At 47.6% G+C, this 12,671-nt stretch overlaps 6 protein-coding genes across 6 annotated transcripts; 2 read left to right on the top strand and 4 right to left on the bottom strand.

The window, feature by feature from the left end:
• Window positions 1-669: 669 nt before the first annotated feature.
• On the bottom strand, window positions 670-1,663 carry HD556DRAFT_1224043 (kinase-like domain-containing protein; the record flags this gene model as incomplete). The annotated part of the gene is made up of 5 exons (XM_041296930.1): window positions 670-744; window positions 801-926; window positions 971-1,228; window positions 1,275-1,364; window positions 1,415-1,663. The coding sequence occupies 5 exons, from the start codon at window positions 1,661-1,663 to the stop codon at window positions 670-672; spliced, it is 798 nt and encodes a 265-aa protein (XP_041167537.1).
• A 1,042-nt stretch (window positions 1,664-2,705) lies between these two features.
• Window positions 2,706-3,528, bottom strand: HD556DRAFT_1435600 (uncharacterized protein; the record flags this gene model as incomplete). Its single annotated transcript, XM_041305455.1, has 3 exons — window positions 2,706-3,304; window positions 3,352-3,416; window positions 3,470-3,528. 3 exons carry the CDS (start codon window positions 3,526-3,528, stop codon window positions 2,706-2,708), a joined length of 723 nt encoding a protein of 240 aa, XP_041167538.1.
• Window positions 3,529-4,067: 539 nt separating this feature from the next.
• On the top strand, window positions 4,068-6,206 carry HD556DRAFT_1316450 (acyl-CoA N-acyltransferase). Its single transcript, XM_041301149.1, has 10 exons — window positions 4,068-4,236; window positions 4,296-4,581; window positions 4,633-4,879; window positions 4,929-5,018; window positions 5,067-5,142; window positions 5,194-5,258; window positions 5,314-5,407; window positions 5,463-5,577; window positions 5,627-5,811; window positions 5,876-6,206. Exons 1-10 carry the CDS (start codon window positions 4,164-4,166, stop codon window positions 6,145-6,147), a joined length of 1,503 nt encoding a protein of 500 aa, XP_041167539.1. The 5' UTR covers window positions 4,068-4,163; the 3' UTR covers window positions 6,148-6,206.
• A 68-nt stretch (window positions 6,207-6,274) lies between these two features.
• Window positions 6,275-7,243, bottom strand: HD556DRAFT_10932 (60S ribosomal protein L19). Its single transcript, XM_041296074.1, has 4 exons — window positions 7,163-7,243; window positions 6,744-7,107; window positions 6,537-6,681; window positions 6,275-6,489 (listed from the first exon to the last, which is right to left on the bottom strand). The coding sequence occupies exons 2-4, from the start codon at window positions 7,097-7,099 to the stop codon at window positions 6,403-6,405; spliced, it is 588 nt and encodes a 195-aa protein (XP_041167540.1). The 5' UTR covers window positions 7,100-7,107; window positions 7,163-7,243; the 3' UTR covers window positions 6,275-6,402.
• Window positions 7,244-9,038: 1,795 nt separating this feature from the next.
• Window positions 9,039-11,158, top strand: HD556DRAFT_1452443 (Pkinase-domain-containing protein; the record flags this gene model as incomplete). The annotated part of the gene is made up of 4 exons (XM_041308073.1): window positions 9,039-9,710; window positions 9,790-10,122; window positions 10,175-10,292; window positions 10,370-11,158. 4 exons carry the CDS (start codon window positions 9,039-9,041, stop codon window positions 10,744-10,746), a joined length of 1,500 nt encoding a protein of 499 aa, XP_041167541.1. The 3' UTR covers window positions 10,747-11,158.
• On the bottom strand, window positions 11,012-12,668 carry HD556DRAFT_1316460 (AAA-domain-containing protein). The gene is made up of 5 exons (XM_041301150.1): window positions 12,483-12,668; window positions 11,932-12,427; window positions 11,517-11,879; window positions 11,162-11,463; window positions 11,012-11,104 (listed from the first exon to the last, which is right to left on the bottom strand). Exons 1-5 carry the CDS (start codon window positions 12,517-12,519, stop codon window positions 11,088-11,090), a joined length of 1,215 nt encoding a protein of 404 aa, XP_041167542.1. The 5' UTR covers window positions 12,520-12,668; the 3' UTR covers window positions 11,012-11,087.
• Between the last annotated feature and the right edge of the window lie 3 nt (window positions 12,669-12,671).

The following is a 12,671-nucleotide window of genomic DNA, read 5'->3' on the forward strand; positions in this document are numbered from 1 at the left end:
AGCGGGCACGATCTTGAAAGGTTACCGACCGACTCTTTCGCAGTGTGCCAAAGTTCTCTGGTGGCTCCTCACGACTGGTTGTGCTCGGGTTAGAGTAGTGCGAGGAAACGGAGTTAATCTCCAAATCAAGAGCGTCCCACAATGATAATGGACCTGCCGGAGTGTGTCCTAGGTCCATGACTGCAGAGCGCTGCCTGAAACGTCGTACATAATCTTGCGCGCTCGACTCCACTTGACCTACGTCCAGGGATTCCTCTTCGTCAGAAGCTTCAGGTACAATTTCTAGGCGAGTGCTTTGTGAAGAGATACGTCTTTGTGTTTTGAGAATAGCATCTTTTTGCGCGTTGAGAGATCCAGTTTTGGGTTTTACTATTCGTTGTGGCATGGGGGTGAATGAATCCACGATTCTCTCTTCGGCCAAGGTCAGAGGTTCATCTTCTGTAAGGACCACCACTTTCTTTGCATCTGAAACAGCCATATTATCTTCGGAATGTCGTATGTTGATGTCAGGATTCTCATCATCGTATCCGAGGGGTGCTACAGTGAATGTCAGTTTAGCAGGCAAGCACTCGCAAATTTGTATCCAAACCCTTGCCAACCCTGTTGGTCACGTTGTTCCAATGCCTACATCAAGTTTCGACAATGCGGTAGCGCCCAGAGTTGTAAAACTCACACAGTGCAGAAGTATGTATGCGCCCTAATCTGTTTGATGTCCAAGCGAAGGGCTGCATTGCGCTCCAAACACTAACACAAATACGTGCATCAGCCAGCGCGCGCGTCAACATATTCCGAAAACTCACTTTGACTAAAAGATCTTGCGCTGCCCATGATACTGACACTGTCTGGGGAATCATCAGCGGGCAGTAAAGGACCTTGGTTTGCAGAATGGCAGCGTTGTCATTGTCGTTGTCGGCAACGTATGGGTGCTAGAACGCGTAAATAAATGGAGAAATTGATGCGGTAAACTCACAGATCCGAAAAGCATCATGTATATCAGCAGGCCAAAGCTCCAACAGTCAACACTAAAATCATGCGCCCACCCTAGGATGAGTTCAGGAGCACAATACAAACCAGTATCAGGCAACGGGAAAGAGGCTTCTGAATCAGGTCTGCATGCTTGACCAAATCCCGTAATGACCGCATGTCCCGACGTGTCGAACATGATATTACATGGTGCCAGATCACGATGAATTATGCCAGCAGTATGAAGCGTGTCCAGCGCCTCTACCTATTGCAGGTAAGCATATTTAATTGCGTCACTTGGCTTGGCTTACTATTTCGCAAGCTATGCGCAGGGCGTGGCTTTCGCTAAGGCTCGTGTCGCGGTCGAGCAAATCCTGGAGACTGCCATTAGGGTAAAACTCCTGGTTCAAACTGTTGGCACCTGGAGCGCAAGAGTAAAAGTAAAGCATACCGCGATGGAATGAATTTCAAGGCCATCCTCGTGGATCCAGATGAATGGTGAGAGGAAAGAAGACCGCAGTTCGCGAATTTCCTGGCAAATTTCCATTTGAAGTTGGATGTGATCATGAGGACTACGAATTTGAAGGCGCTCCTTGTTCAAAATTCGTATAGCATAGAATTTGAGGTTGTCACGTTTTCGGCATAGATGTGTCGATGAGATGGAATCTTTGAACAGTGTGTAGAGTAGTCGGAACTGCATGGCTATGTCTGAGCGTAGATTTAAATCAATATTCACAAAACCCACATCACCGGCTTTCACGCCTTGCCCGGAGGAATGGATGAGTCTTGGTTTCGGTGAAATGACCATCACCTCCTACAAAGATCATCGATCATCAGTACCTCGGACGCTCATCGGTATAAGAGACACTGCACCTCGATTTCTCCATCCCTAAAACGAGGAGCGAGATCAACAATATCCTTAAACTAGAGTTTAGGTGTCAGAGCGATTCTGATACCCAAAGGAGAGATGATGAACCTCGACGTCATAACTCAGGTCCGAGACCATGCCTGCTTGTTTCTGAGTTTCCGGAGGGTCCGGAAACAACAGGGATGTTGCAATATCGTCGTCAAGAAGACCAGTGAATGACTCCTACGTCAAAGGTAGTTAGCGTGCAACTCAGACTGCGGAAAACAATCATTTTAGTACTGAAAAGGGTGAGAGGTCAAAAGATTCGACAGCGAGCCTTGGGGCTAGTTGAGAGTATTGAGAAATGATGGACTTCGATATACTGCGAGCGGGAGAAGAAATTGGAGCTGGCTGTGTGTCGATAGCAGGCATGGTGATGTGCATTGTGCAAGTACCGAACTTCCAATGAGCATTAAGTGTGTGAATTGGTGCCGGTTTCTTATGAATACATGTCAACGTGCAGGATGCCTCGTAACTAGTTTCCCGAAGGTACACAAAATGAAAGGAAGATTCTTGGTCGTTTCCTCAAGATGGATGTCTCGAGGAAACTAGCGGTTACATAGACAACTGACTGCCTTGCTCCTTAAGCCTAAGCCTGAAGCTTTGAAATTTGAAGTCTCAAAATTTCATGATCTATCGTACGTAACAGATATACCTAGACCCCAAAGACAAGTAACTCTAGCGGGTGAGCGCAGCGAAGCGATATCAAGTTGTCGAGAAACGATGAGAGAACACAGAAAGATCAATTAGACAATCGCACCCTTTTCATGAAGTTGTGATAAGCTCCTGAATAAAATCGGGTATCTCGTACGAAATCTTAAGATGATGCATACTGTTAAATTGAGGTATAAGCTGGTGGAGGTTCATCATTCGCAACTTCTGTCTGCACGGTCAACGTACGCATCTCCACATTCTCAGGAGGTGATGAGTGCCTGACGGGGGAAGTGTGTGCTGAAGTGACCCTAATGGACGGTGCTTGAACAGTAGATGGATCAGCAGAGACTTGTGAATGTGTCGAAGGGGGAGAAGGAGAGAGGGGAAACCCAGGGGGTGGTAAGCGGGCTGAATTCGGGGAAGAGGGAGGTGAAATGTGTGGGGTCTGGTTTGAATAATATGAGTGGTGGGTTGGAGAAGGCATGGTGGGAGATCGCATGCGTGTAGAATGTGCCGTTGGAGATGGCTTGGATAGTTGTGGAAATGAGGGTGCTACAGGCATTCCATGTCGGTTCAACGAATTCAGTTGACCGGGGATAGGTCTTGATGACTGTAGCCCAGGAGGACATTGTGATTGAGTGGGGTATGAATGATACACATTTGATTGTGGCCTGCCATAGCTGTTACTAGGTGTTCCATACAGGAAGGTTGTCTGTGCAACACGTTGGAGTCTTCGCCGGCGAAGAATCCTGCCAAAAATAACAATGGCCAAGAGAATGACTGCCGCAGTTGAGCTAATGCTAAATATTCTAAAAAATCATACTTACTTCCGCCAATAGTAAGACCGACGATAGTCGACGTGGGGAATGGAGTACAGTCATTCGAATCCGCCCTAGATTTTATCTGAGACAAGAAATAAAAATAATTTTTGGGAGAGTAACTCACGAGTACATGCAGGATGCATAGACTTGAGAAGCACAGAGGAGAGTGACAAAGAGTGACATGATATTTACGATACTAGCTCCGTAATGTTGAACTTGAGGCGTCAATTCTATTCACTGGCAGTAGTATCCGGTCGCTGTGTAGCAGCTAGGTGTGCTCCAAGAACGACTCTGCGTTAGTCAACCGAATAACAACAATTTCTTGATAGAGAGCGTCGTGGAGGCGAGAAAGATGAAGTTTGTGTGTAACTTAAAGAAGAGAGGATAGACCCATCCAAGTTGACAGTGGATACCGCACAGATGTACTCGTGACTTTGTGCCTATAGAAGCTGTAGTGACATGCAAGTGACATGAGACAGCTGATATCGGCCGTATGGCGGATCCGTACATGGGTCAGACCCTGGAATCTTCCGATCGAAATTTGAAGCGTGCCGTGCGATAACTTTGAAAACAGTACGGCTGGTAGAAATCAGCTAGGGCCTCCTGAGTGCTGACTCGGAGCAACTAACTAATGGGCATATAGATAAGTCGCTTAGCAGCTCCTAATGGTAAGATGTACGTATAATAGCTGGTTGAAATTGGTCGCAAACTTGCAAGGTTGGTAAAATGAATCACGACATAATAAGTTGACTCGGAGAGCCGGAGCGCCTGTAGCATATGCTACTTTACTTCAACCTTGCACACCCTCGCCTAATTTGATGACAGAATCAACTAGCACATCCGCACGATCGCAGAACACAAGCTATATTGTTAACAAGAATGGTGCAGATCGTGCGTTCTACATCTTTCTGTCAACAACTTTAACTACTGAGGCGAACAACGTGTTTCAGAACTTGTGGACATCCTTCAACGTCGCCCGGACGGACAGGTGTATGTCCACTATGATGGATTTGATAAACGCCTAGACGAATGGATTCCAGGGGCTAGCCTCAAACCTGCTAACGAATCCGCGCGCAAAAGGAGGAGGGACACCCCTTCACCTGCGCCTACAGAGCCAGAAACGCGGCCCGATCCCCTCATGACCGAGGAAGAGTTTGACATCAAACACCACAAACAGATCACTGCGCAAAGAAATTTTGACAAGGTCAATTTTGGGCAGTGGCGGATCAAGACCTGGTGTGTAGCGCGTATTATAATAAACTTCTTCTCACTCACATCATGTTGTAGGTATTTCTCACCTTATCCACTCACAGACTCAGAGCTCGAGGATAGCACTGGACTACCTGGAGGTTCAGCTTCGACGTCCAAGATTCCTGGTGTCAACAGAGCGACTGTTCGATCACATGGGCGCACCTCTGACCTCTTGGCCGGCGGGCTTACTCGCTCACACCTATCTGGTGAAAAGAGCATATTATGGGTCTGTGATCGCTGTTTCAAGTACATGGCTGAGGGTGCAGCATGGGAAATGCATGTAGTACGTCCTGATCTTGTTGTGTGTATGGCTAACTTATGTCTTGCTCAAGAAACAATGCGACAGAAGGCATCCACCAGGACGAAAGGTTTATCAGCGAGGTGCGCACATAATTTGGGAGGTCGACGGCGCCAAGGACAAGGTCTCTACATATTGCTGCCCTCGTCCGAATACTTACCAAGACCTTCAGCTCTACTGCCAAAACCTCTCGCTCTTTGGAAAATTGTTCATCGACGTTAAAACTTTGTTCTTTGATTGTGACAACTGTGCGTTTAAGCCGAGAACAACTTAATGGCTCCCACTAACACACGAATCAGTCTTGTTCTATATCCTTACAGACGCAGATTCACAACGAGATCATGTTCTTGGGTTCTTTTCGAAGGTATCTCGTTTGCTCCGAGTATACATCGAGTCCCGAATGCTTATTCCGCCTGCAGGAGAAAATATCTTACGATGACTATAATCTTGCGTGTATCATTGTTCTCCCTCCATATCAGCGCAAGGGCTATGGAATGCTCATGATCGAATTCAGTACGTGCGAGCAAGCTTCACAAACTGTCAAAATTCTGCGGCTCACATTATGCAGGTTATGAAGTATCCCGCCGCGCTGGTAAAATTGGTACACCTGAACGACCCCTTTCAGATTTGGGCTTGAGAAGCTACCTCACATACTGGGTGGCTACGCTCATTCGCTTCTTCAGGTACTTGTCAACTCTTCGCTTATGCACTATCCTCATCATTTTCGTGTAGACGACTTTTGTCAGTTCTCCCACCCGATCGACCCACGGTTACGTCTTCAGGGCGACTACCTGACCTAACTGGTGTACTGCCTCCTCCCTCGGAGGATGCTAATTCACGAAAAAAGCGAGCGAAAGGATGGGATGGAGAAACACCCGATTCAAATTCTACATTTTCATCGCCAAACGGGTTGGATGGTGAGTGTCTACTCGTATCTAGATGCGATTCCGTCCAGTACTCATCATATCCGTGTGAATCTAGACACAATTGCAGCAATGCGCACGGTGCTGACAATCTCTAATCCTGACGGCAGCGCGACCTCGCATGTCGTTGTGCGGTCCACCCTTGCAGAGATCGCATCAGCCACGAATCTACGCATCGAGGATGCTGCATTTGCGTTGAATGAATGTGGGCTTTTAGGGAGCACATTGGACGGTGTGGTGGGGATCACAAGGGAGATGGTGGAGGCCGTGGCCAAAGAGAGGAATGTAAAGAGGATGTGTTTGGATCCTGCCCATGTCATGTTGACGTGATCACTTCTATCCACCAGAAAGGCGGGTTGTGCGCTCAAACACTTCATTTACAATGCCAACTTGTCAATCAGGTGCAATATCTGACCTCAGGGCACATTGCACGTATTCATCATGTTTACGATGGGGAAAATGAGGAGAAATAGAATGCATGGTGAAGTATGTGAGCGATCGTAGAGGCATGTGAACATAGCATAAGTGCTATAGGGTGCAGCGTCAAGCAAGTCGGAATGAAATCGTAAATATACATGAACCATTTTACTCCTGAACAGCTGCCTCGTGCTCCACCGCAAGAATTGCTTGCCGCTTCTCCGCCAGTCTTTTGGCACGACGGTCGCGAGTGGCCTGAAAATGTTGGTGCCAAATGCAATTTTGAGGACGTGAAAACTAACCTTGTTCTTCCCACGGCGAGCCTCCATCTGGTCGCTGAGGACCTTGGTACGGTTCTTCTCAGCTTTAGCTTTGTGAATGTACTCCATGAGAACGCGCTTGTTCTTGAAGACGTTACCCTTCGATTTTTGGTACAAGGAGTGATATCTTGTAACGCCGTCCAGGTGAGAACACGAGATCAGGATATGGAGGGAACACAACACACTCACAGGTGTTTGTCGATCTTGCCTGCTTCTCTGTACTTCCTCAACAACCGTCTCAAAACACGCTGTCTCCGCATCCACTGCACCTTGGTGGGAAGACGAGCCTCAGCAGTACCCTTTCTTTTACCCGGACCAGTGTGACGACCCTTGCGCTTGGCGGCAAGAAGGTCACGGGTGCGGGCACGGGAGTGGATAACAGTGGGCTTTATGATGACACGGCCATCTTTGATGAGTTTCTTAACGTGCGAGCGGGAGTTGGCATTCCCGATCTCAGCTTGCTCAGCGGGGTCGAGCCAGATTTTGCGCTTGCCAACACCGGCGACGGCTGCGGCGAGTCGCTTTTGAGAACGAAGGTTGACCATAGCGGCGTCTGGGTGCAAAGAGAAATAAATTTGAGCAGAACTTGGACCAGCAGCGTTTCTCACCTTGATCTTGAGGATTGTCGATGAGGACAGCTGTAACTTAGATTCACAAGCCCAGCCGTGATGTTACGTAATGAAGCCACTGAACCTTGTTCAGTTTAACTATACATATCTATCGGATGTTCCCGTGGCTACTATCAGTCCTGGCCTGGCCGCTTCCAACCCCTAGGAGACCTTTCCCAGTCCTCCGTCCTCCGACATACAACAAGTACTTTCTTCATGTCAGGATCGTTATCGGCCGAGTATAATCTAGTACTATAGATTATAGAAACAATTATCACAGATCCGTCAAAATCGCATCAGAATTAGCCCAGATGGTTCAACTTTGTATCAAAAGCAAAAATTGTTGCCAAGTATGACTTGCGTTGCCAACCTCGATTCATCAATGCATCACAGATCAAGCTGCAAGCTTCTCGAGCGCGCAATGACATCACCCTGCAATCAGCGGTAGCTTCGTGGATTTGTCATGAAAAATCCGAAGTTCCAAGTTAAGGACTCCAACCTCGAGGCTTGTTCCTGAACTGCGCACCCTCCCGGTCCCCGGAAGATATTGGACGCAATTCAAGCCATGAATATTTGTAAATGCCCGTCCATGACAACTAGTAGAGCAATAGACATGATGGAAACTAATTAACTGCTAGTAGTATGCATCATCAGCATGATCGCGAGGCTGGGGCAACGGGGCGAAAATTTCAAGGTTTCTCCATCGTCCACCTATGTGTACAGGTGAGTCCCACCCCAAAACTGTCCACTCCTAAATTTGGATCTGGGCAGACCCTTAGGGTATTGGGGATCATCAGGGTCTTCACAAAGCTTGTCAGGACTGTTCCTTGAGTAGCTGCCAAGTAGTAGTGCAACAAATAAATAATATGGATGTAAAGTCACAATATGATGAATGTAGTGGTGGAAGCCGGAATATTCTGGTTGCATTATTAATGTAACGTTTAATAACAGATTCTAGCTACGCTCACGCACGATGACAAGTATAGAATCCAGTGTATACCTCAAGTCAAAATGATATGCTAATACGTACGCTCAGTTCTGACAAGCTCTGATAGTACTTGTTAGTGATTATCGGATACACTCCAAGACAGACCAGGATAGTTGTAGCTGGTCGGGTTCAGATCACTCCGACACCGGCCAAGATATGAGCTAAGAATAAGAATGTTGGCAAAACCCGTGCAAACCAAAATATATTGACGAATAGCATTAACACCTAGACTAGCGCCAGGTTCGTGGAAATGCATGAGAATAAGAATGACAAGCTGACTTTTACGTTGACAATTGAGTTCAAGCGCTATTCTGACCTCAATTGGCTTGTTGAGCGTGGGTGGTCTACTAGTAAGTAAAACTCCGGGTCGGATGGGTACCCAGCTGTTGCTTACTCAGCCATCGTCAAACGTTCAAGACGGATCTTCCAAGGGTATCACCCTTTTTCATCACATTTTTGCCCCTCCAATATCTGGTCATCGCTAACATTGTCAACGTTGACGGAACTATAACTTGATTTGATCTTTGGCAGCTAAAAGCCCTGGTCCAGGGCTTAACAACGTCTTTTACGAGAGGGTTTAATTGCCATTTCTCGCCTTGCCGTAGGCAGGTCACCGTCAACGGCTGGGTTCTTCCCATTCATCCCACGACAGATTTCGATTATAATTGATCATCATCATCACCATCACCATCAAACTTTTTTCAACTGTTTCAAGTTAGCATGCTGTCTCTGTAGGGCACGACCTTACCACACCTCTCCTTCCTTTCATCTACGATTGGTCCTCTAACGAATACGATTCGCTATTAGGTCAGCAACGGAGACTAGTAGCCTCTGGTAACCCCCACGTTTATCTCGCCGTTTCTACCCCACTTGTCTTCTTTCACATCAATGCTGGTTCTTGACTCAGCAGATACCGCTCAGAGCGAGGGCGAAGGCCCTGATGGCTCAGACAAGCCCCCGCTTGATGGCAGTACTCTACACACTTACCCCCATCCAAATTCTTTCATCAACGGTACCACGTACCATATGCAACCGCCCAAGGTAGTCAAGGGTGGAACCCCACGCTCGGCAACGCCCTCCATAACAGATTCACCCTCACCATCGGAGAGCGAGAATTGGAGTGCTCCTTCAACCCGTCCTCCAAGCCAGGCTCCAAGCCGGGCTCCTAGCATATCGGGCGGTGTGTCAGGCAACAGACTAACCGTACCGAATACGTCAAAGACTCCTCAGAAGGGCAAACCTCTGCCGTCAGAGAAACCACCTACCAGCCGCTCGAGGGCACCATCCAACGCTCACTCGGACAGTGGGCAGAAATTCACTCTCAAAGATCTCATCACTGCTTCTGCACCTAAACTCTCACGCAAGTCTTCTGCCCGCTCAACTAGTAGCAAGAAGTCAGATTCCGACGTAGATCGAAAATCGGTTGGTGGTGAGAGTGCAGCCAGTTTAACGCAGAAGTACGGTGTTTGCCAAAAGGTTGCTATTGGCAAGGGGGCCACTTCTGTCGTCCGCCTAGCCCACAAATGGGATAGAAGTGAAGAAAAGCTGTACGCTGTCAAGGTAAGCAGACACGCCACTAGTCCCGTCTTTGCCCATCGCAGCCTTTGGCTGGTGCTCATCACGTCTTTTTTATATCAAGGAGTTCCGCAAAAGACGAAAGAATGAATCAGAAAAGGAGTACGTCAAGAAACTCACCGCAGAGTTTTGTATTTCCTCTACGCTACACCATATCAACATAGTTGAGACAGTGGATCTCGTTCAGGACGAGAACCAACATTGGTGTGAGGTTATGGAATTTTGCCCTGGTGGGGATCTCTACGCTGCAATCAAGAAGGGTGGTATGTCGCCCAGTGAAGTCGAGTGCTGCTTCAAGCAGATGCTTTCGGGTGTTTCGTATCTCCACAGTCAAGGCGTCGCACATCGTGATATCAAACCGGAGAATCTCTTTTTTGACACCAAGGGCCATCTGAAGGTGGGTGAACTGTTCATCCCTCGTGTGTTCTTGTCTTCTCATGCTTTTATAGATCGGCGACTATGGCGCATCGACTGTATACCGCCTGCCATGGGAAGCGACAATTCACATGTCGACGGGGCTTTGCGGTAGTGAGCCGTACATTGCCCCAGAGCAATTTTTAGGCAAACGTAAGCCACATACAACCCTCTTTAATCCGGTTGCCTAACTGCGTAGACAATAATTTCTTTATTTTGACTTAAAATAGCATACGACGCCCGTTTAGTTGACATATGGGCGTGCGGTATTGTGTATTACTGCCTCCACTTCCAAGAGATGCCCTGGCGTGCTGCTCAAATGTCCGACACGCTCTATGCGGCGTATGTCGCAGCCTGTGCAGTTTCGCACAAAGACAAGGATAAAGACAAGGATGTCGTTTTCCCACCGACTATCAACAACCTGAGCCCACGGGCGTGCCGCAGTTTAATCCGGAGGATGCTTGAGCCTGACCCGAAACTACGTTCTCCCATAGAGGACATCGTGGCGCATTCATGGGTGCAGGGTATAGAAGTTTGTCATGCTGTAGCAAAACCCACGCACGTGCATGTGCATGCGATGCAGCAAGCGCAGATCATATCATCATGAGGCGTTCTTGCGGGGGCATGTCGCGTGTGCCAACACCTTGTATGTTGTAACCTAATATCAGCCCTCTTGGAACACAGCGCCGCCTGTATTCTTGAAGCATAATACACAGAACAATACGCCTTCTGTCGTAGTATCCAATTTTCCTTTTTCTGCTATTACATCTGTCACTGTCTGCGCACCTGCTTACCATAGCTTCTTGTAGTACTTACTTGGCCATGGAATCGATGTCTTACGTCACCTACTATTGTCGAACGGCACAAGGACTCCTTTGCAATATAGAATATGTCATAGAACAGTACGGTATTGTGGTATGCAGTAATGAGGTAGGGTAAGATCGAGAATTATGCCCCGTCGTTGCCTGGAAAGCTAAAAGTCAATAAAGAATTGGATTGGATCTAATTTATCGTTAACATACCGCTCTCCTTCGTCCAATCATCATGTCGCTTGATATCCACCTCGGTGACCGTTGGTCGTACGTTGTCTAAGCTCTTAATGAAATCTGCTAACCTTAGCGGTGGTTCTACAAGCTCATCGGAATCAATATCCGACCAAGTCTTTTCAACGGCGTTTGAATCCCCGGGCGAGCATGGTGTCCACTTAGCGTGTCCTGACGACGAAGAAGGTGGTATAGGTTTGAAATGTGTCGCTGATATGACTTTGCGAACTGGTTGCATAAGAGCATCGCGAACTACGATGGATATATCCGAGCCAGAATACCTAGGTAGTAGTTGGGTGGATTACTTCACTTAGATTAGGCTAAAAGATCATACCCTTCTGTTCGATCGGCCAAAAGACGATAGTCCTTTGGCTCTAGCTCGCATGGCGTACTGCCAACGTGGATTTCAAACATTCTTTTCCGTGCGTCCGGGCCAGGAAGTGGAATATATATTCGTTTCTCGAAACGACGCTTGATTGCAGGATCAAGTTGCCAAGGGATGTTAGTTGCTCCGAGAACGAGAACGCCAGTGTCATCATGGCCAACGCCATTCATTTGCACCAAGAACTCAGTCTTGATCCGCCGTGAGCCTTCAGACTCAGATTCGTTTCGTGTTCCGGCTAGAGAGTCGACTTCGTCGATAAAAATAATTGCAGGTTTTTGTTCGCGAGCCATTTCAAACAAGTTCTTTACCAGCCTAAAGGGGATTTGTGAGGCGAGCTGAACATAACATAGCGCCAAGCACCAACCGTTCTGAATCTCCCTGCCACTTGCTGACCAAGTCACTTGAGCTGACGCTGAAGAATGTACTTTTGGCTTCTGTAGCAACAGCTTTCGCAAGGTAGGACTTGCCCGTTCCCGGCGGGCCATATAGTAGGATGCCTCGCCATGGTGTCCGTTTTCCAGTGAAGAGATGGGGAAATTTGATAGGAAGAATAACAGCTTCTTTGAGGGATGCTTTCGCTCCTTCCAAACCAGCAACATCATCCCACTTCACATTCGGTTTCTCTGCTAGAATGGCGTTTGAAAGACCTGCGCGTAGCTTCTTGAGCTCAGGGTCTTTGTCGTCATCGGGACTGTCAGTGGAGCCCTTGCCCCCAGTGCCATTAGCAGAACCATCAACGCTGACGGCTTTACGCGACTTCTTCTCATCTCTCTGTAAATGCTTCTTCAAGGTCTCTGCACGTGCAAGATACTCCTCGATCTTTGCCCTGACGAGTAGCTTGGCTTTTTCATTCTTCTCGTCTACATTTGGATGTATACTGAGTGCAGACTGCAGATTTTGCGGAAGTGGACATACACTTCTGAGCCAGCATGAAGTAGTCGAGTGAATTCATGTACTGCTTGTACGCTTCAAGATAGTTCTGCTTTTCATCATCCTCGATAGCACCCTTGACAAGCTCTATGGCTTTCTTAAGATCTGTTAGAAATACACAGATCCAGAAGATCTCGGATGCCACTCACATCTAGATTACTTTGCGATGACATG

Source organism: Suillus plorans, assembly GCF_016647745.1.
Source record: "Suillus plorans strain S12 chromosome Unknown HD556scaffold_1, whole genome shotgun sequence".
NCBI classification, from domain to species: domain Eukaryota; kingdom Fungi; phylum Basidiomycota; class Agaricomycetes; order Boletales; family Suillaceae; genus Suillus; species Suillus plorans.

What these genes read in the sequence shown, in the direction of transcription:
- HD556DRAFT_1316450 (XM_041301149.1), top strand. Translation starts at nt 4,164, where the DNA reads ATGACAGAATCAACTAGCACATCCGCACGATCGCAGAACACAAGCTAT. An exon ending in CAGTGGCGGATCAAGACCTG is followed by an intron (nt 4,582 to 4,632) that starts GTGTGTAGCGCG and finishes ATCATGTTGTAG; the next exon opens with GTATTTCTCACCTTATCCAC. An exon ending in CAGCATGGGAAATGCATGTA is followed by an intron (nt 4,880 to 4,928) that starts GTACGTCCTGAT and finishes GTCTTGCTCAAG; the next exon opens with AAACAATGCGACAGAAGGCA.
- HD556DRAFT_10932 (XM_041296074.1), bottom strand. Translation starts at nt 7,099, where the DNA reads ATGGTCAACCTTCGTTCTCAAAAGCGACTCGCCGCAGCCGTCGCCGGT. An exon ending in GGCAAGATCGACAAACACCT is followed by an intron (nt 6,682 to 6,743) that starts GTGAGTGTGTTG and finishes CGGCGTTACAAG; the next exon opens with ATATCACTCCTTGTACCAAA. An exon ending in CTCGCCGTGGGAAGAACAAG is followed by an intron (nt 6,490 to 6,536) that starts GTTAGTTTTCAC and finishes CAACATTTTCAG; the next exon opens with GCCACTCGCGACCGTCGTGC.
- HD556DRAFT_1316460 (XM_041301150.1), bottom strand. Translation starts at nt 12,519, where the DNA reads ATGAATTCACTCGACTACTTCATGCTGGCTCAGAAGT. An exon ending in CTTCATGCTGGCTCAGAAGT is followed by an intron (nt 12,428 to 12,482) that starts GTATGTCCACTT and finishes ATCCAAATGTAG; the next exon opens with ACGAGAAGAATGAAAAAGCC. An exon ending in TGGCAGGGAGATTCAGAACG is followed by an intron (nt 11,880 to 11,931) that starts GTTGGTGCTTGG and finishes AATCCCCTTTAG; the next exon opens with GCTGGTAAAGAACTTGTTTG.